The following is a 26,676-nucleotide window of genomic DNA, read 5'->3' on the forward strand; positions in this document are numbered from 1 at the left end:
ACTGCATGCAGCTCTATCCTTTTATTCCCCAGATCGTGTGCTCCTCATTGAAACATGGCTTAAGCCACATAACAAAGATAATGAATCAATCCCACCAGGGTATAACCTACTTAGAAAAGACCGCACATCCAAAAAAGAAGGTGGAGCTGCCCTGCTTTTCAAAAACGACCTTATAGTAGAACTTATCAGCATCCCTACTTTCAACAATGCTGAAACCCTGCTTGCAAAGGTAAAAATCAACCCACATAAACAACTAAACATATTAGGCTCATACCTCCCTCCTGGGGACAACATATAAACACTAGAATCCATAATCCACTGGGCATCATAATCCCTCCCCCATGAAACACTTATATTAGGTGATTTCAATATTGACTTGTCTTTAATAAACTCTACACTACTCATATAAACCTACATGGCTTCACTCAGATCATCCAAACCCTAACTAGAATTGACAAAGCTACCAAAAAGGAATCCATTTTAGACTGGAGCCTCACTAATCGTCCATCTGTGACACAATTCTTTGGCACATTACCTAACACCCCAAGTGACCACCTCCCCTCTTTTCTACTAAGACAACAAATCAAACCAACTAAAAATAGCCTCTTCAAACAAATACGATACAAAAGATACTTTAGAGAAAAACTTAACAGCTCTAAACCACTCCAATTGCCCCTCCCCCAATCTAGCCTCCCCCTAGACAAGGCAGTAGACTACTTTAACTCTACATTCCTGAGCATACTTAGCCAACTTGCCCCCCCCCCACCCCGAGTGATTTGAACAAAGTCCAACTCTGCCCCCTGGCTCACCAAAAGTACCAGACTCCTACTAAAACAAAGGGATAAAGCATAGGACACTTGGCGTGACAACAAATACTAACAGGCAGCAATTTCTTGAATTAGGAAATAAAGTAAACAACAAATAAGGTCAGATAAAAAAAAAACATTACTCCAATATACAAAATAAACACCAAGCTAACCCTCAAAAATTCTGGGCAGCCATTAATAATATTATCCAACCAGGAAAAGCTGGTGTCCCAGCCCCAAACATTGACACATCTATAAGTAACTCTGCAACACAGTTCACTGAATATTTTAGCAACTCCATTTTAAAACTATCGAATTCTTCACCCACTACCCTCCCAAACTTATCAAACTCCCCATCCGACCAAAACTATTTCTCCTTCCAACCAGTTCAAACTGGTACAATCCTCAGATGTCTGTCCAAATTAAGGTCCACTACCCTGGCTGCTGATAAACTCCTATCAGAATATCTCCGAATACCAGCCAAGGATGTATCAAACCCTGTCTCTATAACCATAAATAGGTCAATCTCCGAGCAAAAAGTCCCAACGCTCTGAAAAATATGACATATAATACCCCTACACAAAGGTGGAAATTTGACTGAGTTATCCAACTAACGTCCAATAGTCATACTATCCTCACTCTCAAAAATCCCAGAGAAGCGCATTCATTCTCAGTTACTAAAATACCTTCTTCACTAACAATCTCCTAGCCAAAACTCAACATGGTTTTTGACCTGACCACAGTACCACCACTGCCCTTATCAGTTTCACCAGTCATGTTAACCAACAGCAAAATATAAGCAATCTGGTATCAACTGTCTTTTTAGATCTCTCGAAAGCATTTGATACAGTCTCCCACAGTAAACTCTTGACTGTTCTCTCAGAACTTAAACTAAATAACTCTGCACTCCTATGGTATAAAGACCATCTTTCTAACAGACAACAGGCTGTCAAGTGGCAGGACAATCTATCCCCTCTTCTCCTCGTCACCCTAGGGGTGCCTGAAGGATCTATACTTGGTCCCTTGCTCTTCACAATATTCACAAACATCCTCCATAAAGCTACCCTTCATGCAAGATTACTACAATATGCCGACGACTCTACCCTAATCTGCTCCACCTCCTCTCTCCAAATTCTACAGAAAATAACCCAAGAATCCTTCATTGCAGTTGAAACTTGGTTAGTAGACTCCCTGTTAATACTTAACCCTCAAAAAACCCAACTTATGCTCTTTCATCCCTCTAAAGTTCTAGACCCCAATCACCCCCTTTCACAATTAATGCCTCAGACAACACCCATAACCCATATCACACCAGTTGCACACACGAAACTACTAGGTGTCATCATCGACCAAAACATGAAATTCGACAAGCATGTAGCTCAAACCATAACTAAGGTGCAAAAAAAAAACTAGGCACACTCTACAGATGTAAAGACTACCTTACCTCCTATAGTAAAACTACCACAGCAAGAACCCACTTACTGTCCACATTGCTATATGCCTCTCCCATCCTAGTTAACTTAAATAAAGGGAATCTAAACAAACTATCCACTTGCTATAACAAGATAGCTAAATTTGCTACTGACCCTTCCCATAGATTGCACCATTGCCTAGTCCTTTACAAACTCTCCTGGATGGAATTACCTAACTTGCTCTCCCTAAATCAACTCACCCTAGCTCATCAAATTGTCTATTACCCTAACAAAACCCCAGCCCTATATGGCCTAATCAACCATAGCAGTCAGCTAAGATCCAGTAATAAGGGTCTGGTAGAAGTATCCAAAAGTAAACATAACTCAGGTGACTCCCTATATTCTTGCACTATTGCAAAAATATGGAACTCCCTCCCACTCGAAGTAATGACACAGACAGATAAAGTCAGTTTCAAAAATCAACTAAAATCCTACCTCACAAATTCTTGGATTTGTACATGTTCTGACCAGGGCTAACCCGTTTAAGACCCATCTAGCCACATTAATACTTTATATGTCTGTTATAAGGTCTTACCCAAATAATTCCTTGTAATACAGTTATTTCAATTTTAAGGAATTATGCACAAGTATTTTCAGCTTAGCTTTGCTGTTACATTCAACAATATTTTTGAATTTATGTTTAAAAATATTGTGACAATTGTAAATTGTTATTTTCTTATCTCTCCACTATACTACTAATATTCCTGCAGGAATCTTCGAAACAACTGTAAGCTTCTTTTCTAAATTTGAAAAAGCGATATATTAATTGCATAAACTTGAAAAAAATCACAGCAGAAGTCCAATATCACAGGCGATGCCAAATAATTTATTCTTAAACACAATATGAGCGCTTTCGTCTTGATAAACAAGACTTCATCAGATAACTACAAAACTTAAAACTCAGTCATTTTATACCATTTGCCATAAATGCAATTAAACCCCCAAATAGTGTTTTAAAGTAATATAGTCCCTTATCGAACTTCAATAAAGGACTCAGTACTAACTCACTGTTACGTGTCAATACATAAAAATCATTTAAAACACTTCATTTAAATATTCATTACTGTCCATACTTAGAACAAAATAAATAAATAAAAAATTAAAATGAAAACTGAAGTAAAATAAAACGAAATGAAATAAAATGAAACAACTTTGACATATTGAAAATGGTGGAATCACATACCATACCTACTATGGGTATCTACACTTCCACCGCTTTTGCCAGTAATACTGGTTTGATGGTAATATATTCGTTCAAACCTAGGGGAAAATTAGATCTCAACCTTAGCTGCCATTTCAATTCTTTATTTAACAACAAATTCTTAACATCACCCTCTCTAGTGTTTGTTCCCACCGTAACAATTATGCCAAATTTAAAACCTTTAAATCAAACACATGTCAAAGAATGTTTATATAGTGCACGGACCTCCTTTTTATTTTTAATATCGTATGAATGTTCTTACATTTTATCCTTCAAAGCCCTCTCTCTTTTTCCAACATAAAATGCTGGACAGTTTATGCATGTTGCTAAGCACACTATCATTTTTGCATTTCAGTTCTCCTAACAATATTTTACTCTACTCTGCATACCAATACTATTTCCCTTATACATATTTGAACATTGCTTACAATGACCACACATAGTGGTCGCCCTCCTAGCACTAAAATGTATCTTATGCATCTGTTCAAAAGCTCTCTTGAAATTCATCCCAGTCCTGTATGTAAAAATAAGTTCAAGTCTCACCACTTCAAACAATTACTTGTTTGTTTTCAGCATACTCCAGTTTTTTCTAATGATATCATTAAACATTCCTGTAAATTCATTAAACTCGGTTATACATGTTTTTTGAAATTTTTAATTATTATCTTCACTATTCTTATCCCGAAAACCACTGGGAACACCCAACAGGGGTTTGTATCTGATGCCCCAACCTCTTATTACTTCATATATAACCATATGCACTTTCTCTTCAGGGTAACCCCTTTCCATGAACATATTGCTTAAATTGTTCAATTCCATATTTAATTCTTCTTTCTCTGAGGTCATCCTTGCAATACGGACACAGCCTGTCCTTTAACAAGGCTAAATTTTTAAGCCATAGGGTGGTTACTGGTAAAGTGTAAATAACTATTACACCATGTCTTTTTCCTATATATTTTTGACTGAAAACCTTGTGGTGTTAAAATAATAGTGGTGTCCAAAAAATTAATACTTTTACTGTTCCACTCATGTGTAAATTTAAAGTATGTAGTACTCTTATTTAAATATTCCATAAAGGAATCCATTAATTCTTTGCTTCCATCCCAAAGGACAAAAATATCGTCCAAGAACCTTACGTACAGTCTTATAAATTTGTAAAAGGGACCATTAAATACATGGCACTGCTCCCATTCCAGCATAACCAGATTGGCATATATGGGAGCACATGCCGCACCCATTGCAACACCATTAGTTTGCCGGTAATATTCTCCCTGAAATCCTACAAAATTGTAATCTAATACTACTTCCATTAACTCGAGAATTAACTGGATTTGGTCCTTCGGTAATGTAGTATGTTTGTGTACACTTTCAATAAACAATTGCTGCCCCTCCACTCTGGGTATACTAGTGAATAGATTTTTTACATCTATTGTGAGAAAACACAAATTTTCTTTCCATACTTCGTGTGTTAATTTCCCTAAAAAATCCCAAGAATCCTTAATAAGGTGATCCGTCTTCAGTGGGATTTCCTTAGTTAAATGGTACACACAAACTGCTACGGGGTGTGTTTTGGAATTTTTGGCCGACATTATGGGTCTGAAAGGAGGATTTTTTTTACACACTTGTGTACCTTAGGTATCCCGAAAAAAAATCAGAATAATGGGATGAATTTGCTTTAAGAAATTTTATGTTTTTTCATCAATCCCCCTCTCAATCAAATATAATATTTTTGGAATAAGAATAGTGAAGATAATAATAAAAAAATTCAAAAAGCATCTATAACCGAGTTTAATGGGTTTACAGGAATGTTTAATGATATCTTTAGAAAAAAAGTACAGTTTTGTACCTACCATAAATGTAGATGTTCGAGTGTATACACTGCTGCAGTCATTACACTTGGGTTATCCTGCCATCAGGCGGTTCCCCAGTCTGCCCGAGTTCCAAAGTCTTGGTCCGGCATCGGTTGCCGTCGCCTCCTCCCTGACGTCAGTGCGACAGGGGTATATAAGATGCAGCAGACGTCATTTTCTTTAGTTTTTCTTGCCCCAGATGTCAGGTGCCCCTAAATAGGTAGGCAATTCCAATTGCTAATAAAACATACATAAGAAAAGCAAAAAACAGCTTACAGCTACCAGCAAATACTCCCCAAAGGTAGTAAGGGTAGAAGACATTGGTACGTACCAGCCAGTAAGAGGGGAAGGAGGGAGGGTAACTTGGACTGTAGCAGTGTATACACTCGAACATCTCCATTTATGGTAGGTACAAAACTGTACTATGTTCATCGTGTTACACTGCTGCAGTCATTACACTTGGGTAGAATCCCAAAGCTGAGGAAGGCTGGCTGGTTCTATAAGGCATTAGGGGTGGCTATAAGGCCCTGCAGCACTGCAGTGGTGAAGCCAGCTCTGGATTTAGAGTATAGAGGCAGATGGAAATGCTTGGTGAAGGTATGTACAGAACTCCAAGTTGCTGCTTCCAAAATATCCTTGGTAGGTATTCCCCTGAGGTAGACAGTTGAAGTGGCTGTTGCCCTGGTGGAGTGAGATCTAATGCTGCTAGGAACAGGTTTTCCATGGTATGTGTAGCAGAAACGTATACAATGTCCTATCCATTTTGAAATAGTCTGTTTTGAAATGGCTTTTCCCTGTGCTCCTGGCAGCATATGCTACCAATAATTGCTCAGATTTTCTGAAAGCTTTGGTTTTTGTCCAAGTAGAAGCGTAACTGCCTGTGAATGTCCAAAGAGTGCAGTAGTCTCTCCCCTTTATTCTGTGGTTTAGGATAAAAAGTTGGCAGGTGAATAGTTTGGTTTAGAGCCACACTGGATACCACCTTTGGCATAAAAGTAGGGTTAATTCTTAAAGACACCCTGTCCTGGTGGAAAATGAGGAAAGGTTCCACTGCCATTAGTGCCTGTAATACTGAAACTCTTCGTGCTGATGTTATTGCCAGGAGCAGAGCAGTTTTCCAAGAGATATATTTTAATTCTGCTGTGTTGGCTGGCTCAAATGGTGGTAAAGTTAGCTTCTCCAAAACAAAAGTTGAGGTCACAAGTTGGAGTAGGTGCTCTTATGTTTTTAGCCCCTCTGAGGTACTGTTTTAACAGGGGATTAGAGAAAATTGGTGGATCCGTGTTGTAATGAGCCGAGATGGCAGAGGCGTGGATCTTGACGGATGAGAAGGAGAGTCCTTTGTCCAGCATCTCAGTTAAGTATTGTAGTATCTGAGGAATGTTTGGGACAAGTGGGTCAAGGCTGTGAGCTTGGTTCCAGGCACAAAATCTCTTCCATTTATCTGAATAGGCTTTCCTGGTACTAGGCCTTCCGGCCTCCAGAATGACATCCATAACAGCTTTGGAGAGAGGCATTGCTTGCTTGACTAGGGGAATCTTCCATGCAGCTAGGTTTAAGGTCTTTAGCTGGCTGTGTAGTATTTGTTTGTTGTGCTGAGTCAGCAGATGTGGGATATGAGGCAAAATCCAGGGTGGTTCTTGTGCTAAGCTCCTTAAGATTGGGTACCAGTGCTGGTATGGCCAGTCTAGTGCAATCAGGATCATCTTTGGCTCTTCCTGCCTGGCTTTTATGAGTACCTTTGGCAGGAGAGGTAGTGGTGGGAAAGCGCATACTTGTAGGCTCTCCCAGCTGAATGAAAGGGCATCCACTTTCCATGCTTGTGGATGGTAACTCCATGTGCAGACTTTTTGTAGCTGGCAGTTTATTGGGGATGCAAACAGATCTAAGTCCAGGCTCCACCATTTCTGTGTTATCATTCTGAATATTTGTAGATTCAACTCCCTTTCGTGGGGATCCATGATGTTTCTGCTTAAGTCCTCTGCCAGTGTGTTTTTGTCTCCTGGCAGGAATTGTGCTTACAGATGAACTTGAAGGTTTATAGCTGTGTTCCACAAGGTCATAGCTTGTCTGCATAGGGGGTAGGAGTGAGTGCCCACTTGCTTGTTTATGTACCACATAAATGTGGTGTTGTCTGTCTTTAGTAGTAGTTGTCCAGGATGCAGCAGGTCCTTGAAAGCTATAAGCACATTTTGTACAGTTAGCATCTCTTTTTGATTGATGTGAAGATGCCTTTGTTCTGCAGGCCACGTGCCCTGAATACATTTTCCTGCCATGTGTGCTCCCCAGGCGTAATCCGATACATCTGTTGTCAATGTTTGCCTGGCTGTGGGTTGTGTAAAAGGATGTCCCTTGTTGAGGTGACAAGCTTGAGCCCACCACTGAAACTCCTGTTGAAGGCAAGGGATGACTGGTATAACTGTTTCCAAACTTTGACAGTGTTGAGACCATACATTCTTTAGGTACCATTGTAGTTTCCTCATATGCAGTCTGGCATATGGAATTAGTAGTATGCAAGATGCCATGTAACCCAAGGCCTGCAGAATTATTCTTGCAGGGAGTTGGGTCTTCGTTGCCATCATTTGAAAGTATTGAGTCAGTTGTCCTTGTTTGTCTGGCGTGAGATAAGCCATCTGGGCCGTTGCGTTCAAGCTGGCACCCAGGAATATAATCTCTTGTGAGGGCACTAGTTTTGATTTCTTTTCGTTTACTGTGTACCCCAGGCAACTTAACTTTTTTACAAACGCCAGATGCTTTAGAAGAATGTCCTTGCTCTCTGCTTGAATCAGGCAGTCGTCCAGGTATGGATAAATTTGAATTCCTTTCTGTCTGCAAAATGCAATCACTGGTGCCAGGCACTTTGTAAAGACCCTGGGCGCAGTAGATAAGCCAAAGGACAGTGCAGAGAATTGGTAGTGCATTGAACCCACTATGAATCTGAGGTATCTTCTGCAGTTTTGTCTGATAGGGACATGCATGTATGCCTCTTTGAGGTTCAAAGTCACGAGCCAAGCTTTTTTGCCCAGCATGGGAAGAAGCTGCTGTAATGTCAACATTTTGAATTTCGGAACATCCAGGTAAGTGTTTAGAGATGAAAGATCCAGAATGGGCCTCCAGGCTTTGTCCTTTCTGGGTACCAGAAAGAGTCTTGAGTAAAATCCTTGTCCTTGCTCCTGTGATGGTAACTTTTGAATAGCTCTCATATCCATGAGTGCTGTAATTTGTTTTTGAGCCTCTGCCCATTGATTTGGTGGCAGGTTTGGCATTCCTTTTAACCTTGGCAGAGTGTGAAAGTGGAACCTGTAACCTTGAAATACAATGTTGAGAACCCATTTGTCTTTGGTGATCATTTGCCAATTGTGGTAGAAGAGTGCCAGTTTTCCTCCCAAGGGGGCTGCCAAGAATGATTAGTTTGGCAGCTGTAGTGGGAAGTAATTGAAGCTGTTTTTTATACGGTTGGGGCCTATCTTCCCCTTCTTTCTGGCCTGATGCAACCCATTGTCGAGGCCTGTAAGTACCTTGTGTTTGACCTCTACCTCTTGGACGTCTGTATCTTCCCCTTTGAGGTCTGTCTGTAATTAGAAAGGACCAATTCTTAGTTGGCCAGTTTCTGCTAAATCTAGGAGGCTGAACCTGTAAGAAATCCTTCACCGTTTGCATAGATTTTGCCTTATCCTCCACTTTCTTTAATACCTCTTCTGCCTTAACTCCAAATTACACATCCTGCTGCAAAGGTGCATCCAATAATTTTGCTTTAACATGATCTGGTAACGTACGTTCTTTTAACCAAGCATGTCTTCTACTGACAGAGCCCATAACTGCTGCTCTGCAGGAGGCCTCTAGAGAATCAAAACCACATTGCAAAACATGCTTTCCCACTTGTTCACTGGCATGCAATAAATCCTGCATTTCTTTAAAATTAGGAGGATCTGATTCTGGAAGCATTTTTTGTTTTAACTGAGACAGTAAAAAATGCTGATATTTTAGCATGTGAAAGTGGCAATTTAAGGCTCTCATTGCTAAAGTTGTAGACGTATATACTTTCTTTCCCCATCTGTCTAATGCTCTGGAATCTCTGTCAGAGGGAACTGGATTCTTGGCTGATGAGGCCTTAACTCCTTTGGGTCCGTGAGAAATAGTTTCAGGGTCAGCTACAGGGCTTTTATACAGAAACTTATGTGAGTCAGGGACTCTGTAGTAACTGTCGGGTTTAACAGGAGCTGAAGGTAAGGAATCAGGATTTAAGCTGGATTCAGTATACACATCATCCACAATATCCAACACTGGCGGAATAGCAAGGGGTCTGTGTTGAGGTAATAAAAGGAAGTCTCTGAGCCTTTTCTTGGATTCTGAATAATCCTGGCCTTCCCAGTGGAAATGCTCCCTCATGGTATGTAGAGTTTCCCCAAAGGAGTAGTCCTCAGGCGGTGAGGCTGATGGAACAGATTCCTCAGCATCAGAATCCTCATAAGGGGTAGAGAGTATCCTAGTCTGAGGATGAATCAGAAGAGATGGACACCTGGTCGGATGAGTCATAGTCTGCATCCTGTCTAGGCCTTTTATCAGGCGGGGGATGGGACCCCCTGATCAGAGTGATTAGGTCTTCGGCCATTTTGAGCATCTGTTTCTTAGGCATGGAGGCTGTCCTGCAGAATGCTGTATTTGTTCCTTTGACTTTAAAGAAGGCTTAGACTTAGCTGAGGGTTTAATGCTTAACTGAGTAGGTCTGAAGACACCCTCCGCAGCTGTGGGTTGCTCAGCTACTCCGGATCCCTCTGAAAGGTTAGTCTCGGTAGGCTGAAGAACTTGTGCGTCCGAAGGCCCAGCCATCTCCACGTGGGAGTCAGAGGCGGCTTGAGGTTCTACAGATGCGGTAGTCAGGGGCTGCGAAGGTGCCTCGCTGAAAACTGGAGAATGAATGACTGGCCTAGAAGAGGCTTCGTCGTCAGTTTTGGGCATCGGATGCCTATCCTTGTCTCTGCACTTTTTGTGTATTCCGGTCGTCGGAAGTTCCGACGGCATGGTATAATTGAATTTTCTACCAAAATAATGTCGGGCAAAATCAAACCGACGTTTAATAGTGCGCTTGTTAAACTTAGCACAGAGCCGACAACCAGTGACGTTGTGGTCAGGGCCTAGGCATGGGAAACAATAGGAATGGAAATCCTTATGAGGTATTTGCTTCCCACAAGAAATACAGTTATTAACTTTTACTGACATTGGTCTGAAGCAAGAAAAAGTTTCCCCAATGGGGTACGTAGCTTTGTAGAAGACTTCGGTTCGGGATTTGGAATGAAAATCTCAGGAGACGGCCGACCGGCACTTGCAAGCTGCTTTTGCTTCAGGCACCACGCGGCAAAAAAGACTGAAGAAAATGGCGTCGGCTGCATCTTATATACCCCTGTCGCACTGACGTCAGGGAGGAGGCGACAGCAACTGACGGCGGACCAAGACTTTGGAACTCGGGCCGACTGGGGAACCGCCTGATGGCAGGATAACCCAAGTGTAATGACTGCAGCAGTGTACCATGATGAACATCTGGAGTATGCTGAAAACAAACAAGGAATTGTTTGAAGTGGTGGAACTTGAACTTATTTTTACATACAGGACTGGGATGAATTTCAAGAGAGCGTTTGAACAGATGTATAAGATAAATTTTAGTGCTAGGAGGGCGACCACTATGTGTGGTCATTGTAAGCAATGTTCAAAGATTTATAAGGAAAATAGTATTCTATTGCAAAATGGTATGCAGAGTAGAGTAAAATATTGTACGGGGAACTGCAATACAAAAATGATAGTGTACTTAGCAACATGTACAAACTGTCCAGCATTTTATGTTGGAAAAAGAGAGAGGGCTTTGAAGGATAGAATGTACGAACATTCATACGATATTAAAAATAAAAAGGAGGCCAGAGCACTATATAAACATTCTTTGACATGTGTTGGTTTTAAATTTGGCATAATTGATACGGTGGGAACAAACACTAGAGGGGGTGATGTTAAGAATTTGTTGTTAAATAAAGAATTGAAATGGCAGCTAAGGTTGAGATCTAATTTTCCCCCAGGTTTGAACGAATATATTACCATCAAAACAGTATTATTGGCAAAAGCAGTGGAAGTGTAGATACCCATAGTAGGTATGGTATGTGATTCCACCATTTTCAATATGTCAAAGTTGTTTCATTTTATTTCATTTCGTTTTATTTTACTTCAGTTTTCATTTAAATTTTTTATTTATTTATTTTGTTCAAAGTATGGACAGTAATGAATATTTAAATGAAGTGTTTTAAATGATTTTTATGTACTGACACGTAACAGTGAGTTAGTATTGAGTCCTTTTATTGAAGTTCGATAAGGGACTATATTACTTTAAAACACTAATTGGGGTTTTAAGTGCATTTATGGCAAATGGTATAAAATGATTGAGTTTTAAGTTTTGTAGTTATCTGATGAAGTCTTGTTTATCAAGACGAAAGCGCTCGTATTGTGTTTAAGAATAAATTATTTGGCATCCGCCTGTGGTATTGGACTTCTGCTGTGATTTTTTTCTTTTCTAAATTTGTTGTATTCTTTTTCTTTGGACTGACATTTTGTATTATTATTATACATTTCATTAAATTGTATGGAGTTTTTCACCCCAGGCCTTCGCTGAAAATGGGCAACCCTGCCCAGTCGGACTTCTCCAGTAGACAAATGTAAAACAAAATAAATACGTCTGTCTTTATATGTATATTGCTAAATATGCAAAAAATTAAGAAAAACAATGATTTAATTTTGTTTAAAGGATGCTATCAGGAAGTGTCACAGCAGATCTACAATATGGCTTCCTGACACCTATGAAAAACGCAAATTGTTATGGTATGACTGGGAGGTTGATTATGATTTATAAACAGCGTTTAAATATCTTTATTAAATGAACAATGAAGAATAAAGCTAAAAAAGTACAACTGCAATGCATATGAAGTATATAATTATATCAGCTGTACTGTGTATATAAACTGGTGTGTCAGTATTAAGCTAGCATCTTGGAAGCTGCGGTGGTACAGCGGTAGCATAGTCGCCTCACAGCAAGAGGTTCTCCCGTGCGATTCTCGGCTAGAGCGCCTTCTGTGTGGAGTCTGCATGTCCTCCCCACCATAGAGTGGCCTTCGAAAGACATGCGTGAATGGGCGTGCCTTCATTGAAGGCTGGGTGTCGAGCTGGCACCTCGGCACCGTAAAAATCTACTGCCAATCATTAACGGAACGAAGTTCCACTGTGGTGACCCCTAACCGGGAAAAGCCGAAAGAAAGAACATTAAACTAGCATCTTGACATACAGTAATCAAGTGTTGATTGTGACTGACAATCTGGAGTTTAACAGCATTCTGGAAGCTTATGAGGGAGCAGCCATCTCAGGTAGGAGGAGGTGGATTTACTCACCGTTGCATTGGCCTCAACCAGAGGATGGCACTGGCTGCAAGGGTAGTAGCATGAACTTTAACAGGCCATTAACCAAAAGTCAGACCATGCCTATAGATATCCTACGTCTGGTACTGTACAAGTGTATGCCCATGGCAGACACATCCAATCCATGAGACGTAATGTTAAACTGATTAAAGTAAAAATGAGATACTCACTGTGATGTGGCATGCTTTAGCCATCAAGGAGTTCTCCAGCCTGGGTCTAATTAGGGTCTACTGTTTCACTGTCTGTCCCAGTATGAGAGGTTGAAGTCAGACTCTTGGCCATTGAGACAATGGCAACCATGGTGCAATACTGGAGAGGTAAGGATGAGGACTGAATTACCTCATCGCTGCTGGAGTAAAAATCAATTCAGTTAGCTCTATAATGAGTTTCAGACATGAGAAAGGCACTAACAGACAGCGAGCACAAGGTGGAGAAAATACTCTCAGTGTTAAAGTGTCTTGCTTGTTGGGGTTATTATCCATGTAACAGGAGTTGCACTGATCAAGTTGGAATTGGAACACAATAACCTTTTTAATGAAACACTGCTGGCTAAAAAAAAACTTTTGATGAGGTTTAATTATGAGATATGGTATAACTACTGATAACTCATACATGATAGCTATGGTTATTACAAATTCAGCAAAGGTCTAGAAAAGAAGTTGGATTTAACAGTATTTTTTTTTTTTTGGGAAGATAACACTGCAGCACTTTAGCAGAATGTTGAAAATAGTGAGAAGAACTTAAATGTTACAAATTAGTTAAGGAGAATAAAATTAACGTGGGAACTACAATCCCTAAGGTTAATGTATTGGAAAAAAAAAGATTTGGTTATCATGGTTTTAATGGATGCATGTGGGCTTATGCAATAATGCTATGTGACTGAGGAGTGTTTTAAGAGAATGCTTCTGCTGTTTTTTGATAAGCACCATGGAATATACCATTCATCAACTACCAGCACAGGCAGATGGGTCCATATTTCAAAAGTCCAGCATGGAAACAACACCTTTGGAGTACATTTCATCAGCTACACTGCAACATGGCAAGTGGAACATAAATCCAAGCACATGCTACAGGACAAAATTTACGGTTTTCTAATGCACTTGTATACTGTTTGGAGTTGTCCTTGCCACACCTTATCCATGAAAAAAGGCTGCAAGCTCTGCTGTATAATTACCTGATCGCAAAATGAAAAAAAGATATAAACATAATTTTTATCCCATAAAGAAATACACATAGAACCAAAGTGAAATGATCTAAAGAGGAGGTGAGAAATTATCTAAAGTACCTAACTAAAATGGCTAAATGTAAACCCTTCCAGTAAAAAAAAAAAAATGTCAAAACACTGAATTCTTCTTAAGTATCAATGAATTTTGTTGTTTTTAAGAAAACATTTACAGGAAGAAATTATCACAACTGAAATGCACATCACTGTAACTACATGCATTACAAAACCGTCAGTAGAGACAGTACAACTATTACAATCAAGATGAGCAAGCTATTCTAGCTCATTCTAGGGTCATGATATAATATAGTTTTAAATTATTTTGAAGTAATTAAAGATTTGAGGGCAAATATGCATATTTAATGAAACAATCAACAATAAAGTTAATGTAATAATTTACAAAATAAAATAGCACACTACTACTGGGGAATTACATGTCTCAAACAAATTTATATTACGTATCACTTTCTAAAGTCAGTTAGGCAGCAGGTAAGCACACTCACCTTGACGAACAGAAGGTTGTGGGTTCTATTCCAACAGGTACATTGACTGTTGACACTTCAACACAGGGTAAGGGGGGGCGGCTACACTCCTAAGTGTGCCATCTTTTGGATGAGATGCTAAATCGAGACCGCAGCTGCTTGAGTTGGTGGTAACCGATGGATGTAAAAGGTCCCACACAGCACTTATCAAAAATGAGTAGGGGAAGTTCCCTGAAGCAAACTTCAAAATAAGAACTCCAAAAACTGCCACAACCTTCACACGAACACTGCTTTAATAACAAAATAACAATGTTAACTGCTTTTACAGTTAATACTGCTTCATCAGACCAGTTTAAACACAAAACAGCAACACTTTTAAAAAACAAAACCAATCCAGAATGAGAAAAAAATCTTGTGATTAAAAACATAACACTTATTTCATTCATTTAAAACTCGTTTTACACACTTAACCAAGCAAATCATTCAAAAAAGCCAAGCCCCTAACTTGATGTCATAATGTGTGTTACAGAAAGGTTTCTTGATCCTGCCAATCAATTTATTTGCATATACCAAGCCCCTACTAGTGTTTCAGTGGGCATGATTTCTGAACAGGTTTGAGAGACACTTTCATTCAACCTTGGTTCTAAAACATTTTTCAGAAGTAAAATCCACTTCTGTTCAGCACTTTCAGTCTTGTTTTTGATATCTCCCTGCCAGATGTTCTCATTTATACATTCTAATACAAAAAAATTAAAAGCATGTCCTGTACCCTGATCACGTACATGCCTAGCCAAAGCGCTAGTTTCCTTTCTTTCCAAGATATCACTACGATGTTCAAGTATCCTGTCTTTAAAGGAACGATAAGTCTTTCCAATTTGGAACGCTACACACATCATAAACCCAGCATAATACACTATATTTTTCTTTCTGCAACTAGCAAAAAAATCCAAGACTATTTCAGTCCCAGTACGTTTATGAATTTAAGAAGTGCACGTAAAAAAATATAATTACATGCAGAACAGGAATTACACCTGAAAGTACCTTCCAGATCAGAGCACATGTAATGAGATTCATACATACTTTTATAGCATAACTATCTTTTTAAAGACAAGCTAGTCCTAAAAATAAACCTAGGTTTATCATCCACTACTTTTTTTTTTTTTTTTTAACTTGAGGATCTGCTAAAAGTATGCTTATTAATAAAATTACATACAATACTAATGTCATTGGAAAAAAATAAAATCAGTCTATTTCTAATTGGACCTCTCATCCTAGATTGTTCCTGGGTAATAGGTTTTGACAAATAGGGCCGCCCTCTGTCTTGCCTAGTTCTAACTACTTCAGCTATACACTAATCAATTTCAAAAGTTATTGTAACCTCTCTCCAAAAAGTCAGTTTTAAGTTCATCAAACGCCACCTTCAACTCATCACGATCACCATCATGAAGTCTCATAATCCTATAAAAATGACCCTCAAGTACATTTTACTAACATGTCCAGGATGCATACTAAACTTATGCAAAAGGGTATTTTTCTTAACTTTATTTCTATGGAACTTTGTACCCAACAGACCTAAATCTCTTGCATGTATTTTGACATCTAGGAAATCTATCATATCACAAGATGACTTATAAAGTCATAACATACTTTTAATTTTTTTGTATTAGAAAATATAAATGAGAACATCAGGCGGGGAGATAATAAAAACAAGACTGAAAGTGCTGAACAGAAGTGGATTTTACTTCTGAAAACATTTTTAGAACTAGGTTTAATGAAAATGTCTCTCTCAAACCTGTTCTGAAATCACTCCCACTGAAACACTAGCAGGGGACTGGTATATGCAAATCAAATGATTGGCAGCATCAAGACGCATTTCTTTAACGTCCATTATGACATCAAGTTAGGGGTGTGGCTTTTTTGATGATTTGATTGGTCAAGTCTGTAAAGAGAGTTTTAAATGGATGAAATAGGTGTTCTGTTTTAATCACATGATGTTTATTCTCATTCTGAATTGGTTCTGTTGCATTTTAAAAGTGTTACTGTTTTGTATTTAAACTGGTCTGATGAAGCAGTATTATTAACTGCGAAAGCACTTGCCATTTGTTATTTTATTGCAGCAGTTTTTGTATGAATGTTGTGGCAGTCGTGGAGTTATTTTGAAGTTTGCTTGTTGCCTGTTGTACTCCTGACTCTTACTCAGTGTTCTTTTTTTTTTTTCTTGGAAATTCCCTGAAGCCCTGGCCAAATTTCCCCTAGTAGTATAAATACCATCTTGCGTCTCCACTGAAGACAGGCTACTAGCCTTGTGGGACTAACCCAATCAACAAAGGATAAACAAAAACTAACAAACTAAACAAATGTGGGTTAACAGGTAATGATCTTAATTTGCACACTTCTGAATACTGGCATCAAAATAAAACAAATGTCTGTCTGAAAAAAAAGATTATTTTACCCATTTTGTGAAGATCATCACTGTCCCTTAATGTAATCTTAAAATCATACTTTTTTCAAGCCAGTACTCTTAGGCATTAACCATACTGAAAGCAATGCACTCATCACTTTCTAATTTCTAGTAAATTTAATTCGTACTTAAACACAAGGCCCCAGTCTTTAATGAGCAGGTTTTTTTTAGTAACAGAATTCTAATCTTCCTTACCCCTACTGCAAAAGAAACATCATATAACCATAATTTCAAGTTACATCTTTTACAGTACCATGAGGGAATTTGTAGTGATCATAAAAAGCTTATTTTGAAATTGATGGGTTGTCATGTCTCTCCCAAGAGCCACACTAGAGGAAAAAAAACTGTATGCAAGTGACCTACCAAGTGTGACTGTTTAGCCATTTTTTTAAAAAACAAACTAGTCTTACTTTTGAGTACAATTTACAATTGCTTCAATACCCACACATTAAAAAACATCTAAGTGTCAGCAAGAATATACCCAAGAGTTTACAAATTAATGAAACAGTGCCACATATAATCTTAATAGCTGTGAACAAGAGTAAGACAAAACAGGTAACCAGCTAGTCAATCACTAGAGATGACAGTATGAGATTACCAGGCTAAAACGTATGGCAATCAATTGCTATACAGTTGTATCAAACAATGAAGGTTTGGGCAAGTACTTAAATTTTGAGCCTTGATGGCAAAAGAGACCAATGTTTGTAGCTGTTAGCCAAACTACTTTTAACAAAATGTGTCATTTTAATGTGTTTGGTTCTCCAGAAATATGTCAAGTCATTGAAAGTCCTCTTTATGAACAGTCACTGTATTAGTATAATTAATAACATATCAATCAAACCTTCTTTTCAGCTGGTTGTTTATGCTATACAGGCTATCTGCACACAATACTGTAAAGCATTTACCTCCTCAGCTCTTAAAAGAACAAAATAAAATTACCCAACAGACCAAAACAAACACAAACTAGTGCAGTTGGGGGAAAGATGCAATTTAAACTGCACTAATGATTCAGCAATGAAATGGTTTTAATCCAGAAATACAAAAACATCAGAAGAAAGCTGGGTAGACAAGCCAGAATGATGACCTAATACCATAAAAGTAAATGGAGAACAGAGCAGGAAAAAAGCCCACCTCAGATACAGAAATGTACCAAAAGGTGCTCGTCTTTAAAATGTTGTTAGATGACAATGGCTACACTTCTGCAACCCACACAAACGTGCATCTCTTACAGCATCATTACAAACATAAGCATATGGTATTCTGGAAGAAACATGGTCTTACTCCTTAAGACCCATAGACAAAGCAGTTCACAAATCAACAAAAAGCCAAAACTCACAAAACACAAACGAGCATTAACCAAACACAGTGCAGCTCACACCATGCTGAGTGATTTAGTTTGGACAGATGGAGCAGCTTGATCTGTCAAACATGCTATACACACAGGCTACAATAAACACACAGGATGCTTATACTGTAGCTTGCCTTAGAGTATACAGTGGTCTTCAAAACACCACCTTGACCATAGCCAAGTGGAGGCCCTCCAAGTGTGCTTCTGTTTCCAGACTTCCCTCTTCCCTTTCGATTAGCTACCACAAAAGGATTTTCGCTGAACAGTATTGGCTGACAGTCTACTAAGATCTCTTCCTCCTGTGCTGGTGCATCCTGACTTCCCAACTGTAGATTCTGTTTTGTGGAATTCGGGGAAAGCTCCACTTCCCTAGGACCAGCTGAAATAGGGCTGCTGGCCTGCTGCTCCATGTCTGCCACAGTATTAAGTCTCTCATCTAGAATGACAGCTCTGGAAGCTGCTTTACTGGTTAGGGATGAGGCAGGAGAAACAGACTGAAAATGGTTCATTAGATCAGTGCAAGGGGGGTCCTTGGAATTAAGTCCCATATTCTGTACAGCAGCGTCCACACCTTGCAACATTTTGAAGTCGTTCTCCATTTCAGTCGAAAGTATACCACACTTAAAAAGCTAAGAGGAAGGAACAGGATTTAGAAGGGGGAAAAACAAGAAATGGAAAATGGCATGAAAACAAGAAGAGAAGCAAGAAAAAAAACCTTTACAACCCAGTGCGAACTTTTTGGTTTTCATATGGTACTCAGGGCAACCAAATAAATCAAGAACTGGAATATCACACATACACCATACTAATATTCCACAAACATCAGTTACCTTCTTACCATATTAGCTGATATAACAGAAAAGTCTCCATGAAGAGAGTCCAACAGTTGGGTTTACCCTTTTCATCAATCTTTGTTCTGTAACTTTCAAAAGAACATCTTGTGCTTGTAAGTGCCAATGCATGTTTTAATGTCACACACAAAATAAATAAGCACATCTAACCCTAGAGTTTGTAGAATTTGCACCCAGCATCTAAGCAAGCACACAGCCTGGAAATTACAAAAAAAAAAAAAAAAAAAAAAAAGCTATGAATATTTACAACCCACAATGCTAACAGGTAATGCACAAATACATAGCTGTCCAGCTTACAAGAATGGCCATGGCTGGATTGAGGAGCCATATACCCATACAGGGGCTGGCAGGAGGGTAACATTGCCCCCTGCCCCAGGTTTTTCTTGCAGATCAAGTCCACCAAAACAGGAAAGGCCTGCTTTTTCTCTAAAAGCTTGCCGATCAAATATTGGGGAGTCCTAGCTAAAAAACACTTTTCCCATGAAATAGGCATTCAAAATATTACTCAAGCTGCTTCTTGAAAGATGACAGTCTTAGCTACACCATTTTGTTTAGGCACATGGCCAATTCTGGGCTCCTAGCCACAGCATCCATACTGTTAAAAGTATAGTGAAATACATGGAAATTGTAGAAAATCTGAACAAAACCTTAAGTCCAAATTCAGTAAAACATTTAAGTTTCTCCAATGTTTATACCACCGGGGAAGGCTAAAATGTGGACATATAAAAAGTATTGAGTGGTGCAGTGGTTTGCGCCACCTCACAACAAGAGTTTCTCTGGTTCGATTCTCGGCTGGGGTATCTTCTGTGTGGAGTCTGCATGTCCTCCTTGCATTCGTGTGGGCTTTCCTGGGTGCTCCGGTTTCTTCCCACATTATAAATACATGTGTCTGGGGCATTTCTTCCTGGGTCTCCACTGAAAACTGGCTTGTTCCAAGTCAGACTTTTCTGGTAAACAAATGTTAAATAAAAAAAAAAAAAAAAAAAAAAAAAAAAAAAAAAAAAATAGTTCAGAATGCTAAACACCAACAGAACAAGGGGATAAAACGCTTATCACATTAGTCCAGTGTTTTTGACTCCTTGCCTGATGGCAATGTGGAAAAATGCTGCAGTCTTTGGCTAGGACTTTTGCTGGACTGGAGAGACCACAAATGGAGTCAGCTTGAGACTATTTGGTGAGGTATTTCTTTCTTTTAGGCAGGGACTTCTGCAGGGGGGTCATCCTTCTTTAGGGCCATAGGAGCAGTGTCAATTAACCTCAATACTTCAAAGATAGCATTCCTGATAACTAGCTCCAAGAAAGAGATAACAGTGGTTTCTCTAGATAAACAATTAAGCACTTTCAGGGAAAAGGGATAACAGCATGAGGACAGACCATCAAGAGTTTTTCCAAAGAAGAACTTTTCTTCGGGAGAAAGGAAGAAGGATGACAATACACTGTTCCTTGTCGATCTCAGGGACAAAAGCTTCTAGGTTCTCCTACTTCTCAAAGGAGACTGACAGGGAGTGAGTTCTGTGGTCTCCATTACCTTCAGAAATGGACTTGCATATGGGCTCAAGCAGGGGCGAGCATGTGACTGAAGTATGCTGAGTGAAGACCCCGCATATGTGAAGTATCAGGTTTAGAAATGGAAATGGGACATACTACCTAAACATATGCTCCACTTCTCATAACTTGAAGCTCCCATCAGCATTAAACTGTTTGACATTGAGACCCCCAAACCACAAGCTCTCATGTGGGATAATGCTCTCTCTCTTCCTAGTCTTTATTTTTTAGTTTTCCTTTGTTGGTGACTAAAGCTTTGGCTAGGCATAGGGAAATCCCTATAATGGAAGGTCTTAAATCTACTAGTGCCACAACCCCAGACTGGTTAATTTAAGCACCTGCTCCTCTGGATCACACCAGTCAACCTTGAGCTGCAGTTAATTAAACAAGGGGAAGGGAATTTCCAGTACCTCACAACACATTGTCTCCCCAGGACAGGAACTGGCAGCAAGCCTCCTCAAAGGCCCTCATCATCCACTAAAGAACAAGACTAGCATGGGCTTGAGTCATCCCTAGTAAAGAATGAGCTGAGCATCTGAAGGGTGCAGAAGACTGTTTTTGAAATGTATGCAACTCTAGCAGAGTGAGGAGAGGGCCCCCATTTCTACTTTCACAGCTTCTGGAAATGCCCTGACTGATGCTTCAGAAGTCCCATCAGGAGGAGCTCTCAGCCCAGCTATCCTTCTGGCTGCAAACAGACTAAAAGCTTCTATCTGGCACAAGTAAATGGTAGGCCTGAACAACTGGTACTTAAGGGAGTGTATGACATCATGCTCTTCCCAGGGACAATACAGGCAATCCAGGTACAGGTCTTGGGTGTTAAATGAATGGTGTTTTGGACACTAAGTGACATATATACAGAATCATGATCTGAACTTTATGAATGGCTTAAAAGAACTGTGGGGCTCCAAGGTTAAGCATGTTTACTTAACTAGTATATTATGTCACTGTAAGTATTAGCCCTTAGTGTACAAGTTCAGTGTGTGGGCTCTTCAAAAGAAAATTACTCAGTGATAACAGGTATAAAGAAGCATAAACTCAGCCACAGGACCCTTTAAGAAATGTTCCTTGATGTCAAGTGCAGAGAATTCAAGTCATATTAACCACCAATACTAATTTAAAAGATGACAGCAGGTCTATACTTTATATCATTTACAGTGTCACACAGACCTTCCCACCACTGTTGTCCTAGAACTTAAAACATAAAATGCCAATAATGACAATGATGAACACAGTAAGCAAGAAGAAACCCACTCTACTATAGGACAACAGCTGCGGATTCAAGCTGAGATGCAGTAACAGAGTTTTTATGACTCCAGTTTCACTAAGCTTCACCTTTTAATTGTCAAGGTAGATATTTCATTAAAGATGAATCCCCAAAAATTCTGCAGTCATCACATTAATAATGACACAGCAACGCGGCACACAAATAAAAGCATTTATATTAAAGTTTTTTAACTTTCACCACTTACTTTCAACTCCCATAATTTTTAAGAAGATTACTAAATAACAATATACCCATTATCCTACCTGCAATACTTCTGATCTTAAAAGAATAGATATGGCATTATACTACAATTTGGGGAGAAGAAAGAATGTAGCCCCTGTAGATAAACTTCACTTATGCCAGCAACGACATTATACTACAATTTGGGGAGAAGAAAGAATGTAGCCCCTTTAGATAAACTTCACTTACGCCAGCAAAGAAAAATAAAAAGTAAACTGTTTGGCGTTCGTCGAAAGCAACAGAACTAATAAAAATGTATGATACCACGCCAAACGCTATGCGATCTTGAGATACCGATGATACCAAACCAGTTCTTGTCAAACAAAACGATGTCTGCAATTTGTATTATATAAAATCCAAGATTTAATGTAAAACCAAAAACTGACAACCAAAGTTAAGCACTTTCACCCGTTCCAACCACGGGCTTCATCAGAACTAATGTTATACTTCAGTAACAGTTACAATTTAAATAGCTTAATTGGCGCCAAAAAATAACCATATTTAAAGCTACAAATCCAAAATAATTAACAGCGTACATATCTGAGACGTTCTGCCAGTTTAACCAATAAAAACATCTTTAGCATTTATAAATATCTAAAATGTTAGGTACCCAATAATATAAATATAAAATTGCTAATTAAGCATATTTAACAAAGGTTTTATAGAAATAAAGTCATTTAAGACCTGGGGGGAGGGGGGGTAGACGCATCTGTAAACAGTTGCCACCACAGTTCTTTATAAGATAGTAACCCTTTATAATTTCCCCCTTTCGGATCAATTTTAATATTGTCCAAAATAGCAAATGTGAAACGCTGATTGTCCCCCAATGTTTTAATGTGCCTGTATAATGCGTTTTTTCCATCTTTCTTTTTAATACAGTACATATGACCATAAAAACGCTTATTAAACTGCCTTTCAGTCTTTCCGATATAGAAAGCCGAACAAATGGAACATTTAGCTAAATATACTATAAGTTTAGACTTGCAATTCCCCTGTCTAAACCTAATATAAGACCTGTTCGCATTATCTAATCTTAAATCATCACTCAAATTTATAGTGTGACACGAATTACAACTTCCACATTTACTAGTGTGTTTTATAGAACGCTGAATCCACGAACAGTGCAGCAACCAAGAAACCCAGAACAGGAACAAAAGCAAAAGGAGCGCTGTTCGTAAAAAGACGCCTCAGTGTCTTTGGGAATTCAACTCTACCACGGCACCACACCAGTCCAGTACTCCGTCTATCTTATAAACGAATTCACAAATAAAAATGTAAAAAAAGAATTTATTATAACCAAAAAGAACACCAAAACTGGTTAAGCGCTTTCACTTGATAACAAGCAGCTTCATCAGAACACCATATTGGATTAAACTTTTAGTTATGTACTCACCATAACTTCAGATGTTTGGGATCCATCTCGCCTACATTCTGACTGATGGGTTCGGAGCCGATCCCTCGGCTCCGACTCGGCACGCTTATGCCAAAGAGCGAAGTCTCTTATTGGCTGAGCTTACTATATCCCAGGATGCACCACTACCATTCCCCCAGATCTAGTTTGTCCGCATACATGCACACATACACGCACTGCTTATATAACATTGCCAGATGATACAAGATAAAAACAGTAGAACTCAAACCGTTCAATCTCTTCTGATCTCCAAGGCCGGGGGAAGGAGGGTGGGTATTAGAATGAAGAGATGGATCCCAAACATCTGAAGTTATGGTGAGTACATAACTAAAAGATGTTATGTGATCCTATCTCGCCTACATTCTGACTGATGGGACAGCGTCCCTAGCACCTGAATCCTGGGTGGCTCACTGGAAAACACTCCTGAGTACCGTGGAACCAAATGATGCTCGCCCTTTAGATGCCACATCCAATTTATAGTGGGAAATGAAAGTGTGCGGGTTGGACCAAGTAGCCGCAGCACAAATCTCAGAGATAGCGAGCTTGGAATGAAAAGCAATAGAAGTAGCCATAGCTCGAGTAGAATGAGCTTTGATAGATGTTGTAAGTTGCATATTTGAAGAGGAATAAGCCTGAGTTATGCAATCTCTAATCCATTTGGAAATAGTAGCTTTCGTGATGGTTTGACCCAATTTATTATCTGAAAAGGACACAAACAACTGGTCTGTTTTCCGAAATTGTTGAGTCCTGTCTAGATAGAAGCGCAATTGCCTGTGAACATCCAATTTATGGAAGGTGTATTCCGCTTCATTTGAGAATTTTGGAAAGAAAACTGGTAGCTCTAGAGATTGTTGGAGACAGAGATTAGAACAAACCTTTGGAACAAAGGATGGATTAGGCCTAAGTGATACTCTATCCTTGTGAAAAATCAAGTACGGTGGTTTGATAGATAGGGCTTGAAGCTCTGAAACTCTTCTTGCAGAGGTAATTGCAACTAAGAAGGCAGTTTTCCAAGACAGATATTTTAACTCACATGTGGCAGCCGGTTCGAAAGGGGAAGATGTTAAGGCACGAAGTACCAAATCAAGATCCCACGGGGGCGCAGGATGAAAAACTGGGGGTCTTAACAGCACAGCACCTTTAATGAAAGTTTTGCATAATCTGCTACTCATCAACGGTGGATCCATGGATTCGTGAAATTTGGAGATAGCTGCTAGTTGGACTTTAATAGTAGAGACTGAAGATCCTTGAGTAAACAGGGATGTTAAAAATTTCAAGACCTCTGGTATCGGGGCAGTGGTAGGGTCTAAGCCCCTGAGTTGAGCCCAGATAGCAAATCTTTTCCACTTACTGAGGTACAATTTCTTAGTGGTGGGTTTGTGGGCCGAAGATAAAATGTGAATAACTTCCGGGTCTAAGTTGTGATTTCTGACTAAAGTCGGAAGTGGAGGAGCCAAGCTGTTAATTTCAATGTGTGAAGGGACTGGTGTTGTCGTCCCGACTGATGAATCAGCAGGTCCGGGGTTAGATCCAAAAACCAAGGACCGTCCAGAGCATGTTTCTTTAGGTAGGGGAACCATACCTGACGAGGCCAGTGCGGAGCAATTAGTATCATTGTGGACCCCAATTGGGAAGCTTTCTGGATGACTTTGGGGAGGAGTGGAACCGGAGGAAAGGCATAAAGTAGTCCTGTTGGCCAAGGTTGGACTAGAGCATCGGTAGCTGCCTCCCCCTGACGCGGAGTCAAGGAAAAGAACCTTTTGCACTTTGTGTTTTGTGGTGTAGCAAACAGGTCGCAGCACGGAGTCCCCCATCGTCTGAAAACCTGAGCTGCTACTGTTTCGTTCAGGGACCACTCGTGAGGAGAGAGAATTGTCCTGCTTAATTTGTCTGCCAAAATATTGGATTTCCCTGGAATGTGGGTCGCTACCAAGAAACGGTTGGTAGCTACAGCCCATTCCCACACCCTCATGGCCTCTCTGCAAAGGGGGTAAGATCTGGTCCCTCCTTGTTTGTTCAGATACCAGACCACCGACATGTTGTCTGTGTGGATGGCGATAATGCCTTGAGGGAGAAACTTGTGGAGGGCCTGAAGGGACAGAAGTACAGCCCTCATTTCTAATACATTGATATGGAGAAAGGTTTCGTGTGGAAGCCAAGAACCCTGAACTAACCTGCCCAGACAATGCCCCCCCCCACCCTGTCTGGGAGGCATCCGTTGTCAGAGTGGCCACCGGAGTGGGGATAACAAAAGGTCTTCCCTGATTCAGATTGGATGACTGAAGCCACCAGCGGAGGTCCCGTTTGCACGTTTCTGTAATCAGTATGAGATGATTGAGGGGGAGATTCTGAAAAGACCATTGTGTCGATAACAGCCACTGAAGAATCCTCATGTGCAATCTTGCCAGTGGAACTAGGAGAACCGTGGCAGACATCGAACCTAAAAGTTGCAGGACCATCCTGGCTGGGTCTTTGGATCTTGGAAGCAGGGCTTGGACTTGACCTTGTAAAGTTTGAATCCTTTCGGTAGGAAGGAAGACGCGCATCAATTTTGAGTCTATCTCTGCTCCTATGAATCTTATGCGCTGAGAGGGCAGCAAGACAGACTTTGACCAATTGAATGTAATTCCCAGGGAAGCACCCAGGGAGATGGTGGCTTTTAGGTTGTCTATTAGTAGATGCCTGGTGGTGGCAGTCAGGAGCCAGTCGTCCAGATAGGGAAACACTTGGAATCCGAGACTCCTCAGGTGAGCAGTCACTACTGCCAAACACTTGGTGAACACCCTGGGGGCTGTGGTGAGACCAAAGGGCAGTGCGCAAAATTGGAAATGACTGTCTCCCAGGCTGAAGCGCAGGTACCTCCTGGACACCTGATGTATCGGTATGTGATAATAGGCATCCTTGAGATCTATGGAGCACATCCAAACATCCTTCTCCAACAATGGGAGAATGGATTGTAAAGTGACCATTCGGAATTTGGACTTCATGACGGACTGGTTTAGTTTGCTGAGATCCAATATTGGTCTCAGGTCCCCTGTCTTTTTTGGCACTAAAAAGAACCTTGAGTAATTT

The 26,676-nt window shown here is 39.8% G+C and overlaps 1 protein-coding gene across 15 annotated transcripts in view; it reads right to left on the reverse strand.

Moving 5' to 3' along the window:
- The window catches only part of SCRIB (scribble planar cell polarity protein), a 2,800,411-nt gene that overhangs the window by 1,001,930 nt on the left and 1,771,805 nt on the right, over positions 1 to 26,676 (reverse strand). For 11 of the 15 annotated variants that reach the window (XM_044067477.1, XM_044067488.1, XM_044067475.1 and 8 more), the window contains one exon: positions 18,425 to 18,919. The exons of the other annotated variants lie outside the window; for them this stretch is intronic. In XM_044067477.1, the coding sequence (XP_043923412.1) occupies positions 18,425 to 18,919 (495 nt within the window). The remainder of the gene's footprint in view (positions 1 to 18,424; positions 18,920 to 26,676) is intronic. 15 annotated transcript variants of the gene reach the window in all.

This window comes from Protopterus annectens, chromosome 3.part1 (assembly GCF_019279795.1).
Source record: "Protopterus annectens isolate FY-2018-M chromosome 3.part1, PAN1.0, whole genome shotgun sequence".
Taxonomy (NCBI): Eukaryota; Metazoa; Chordata; order Ceratodontiformes; family Protopteridae; genus Protopterus; species Protopterus annectens.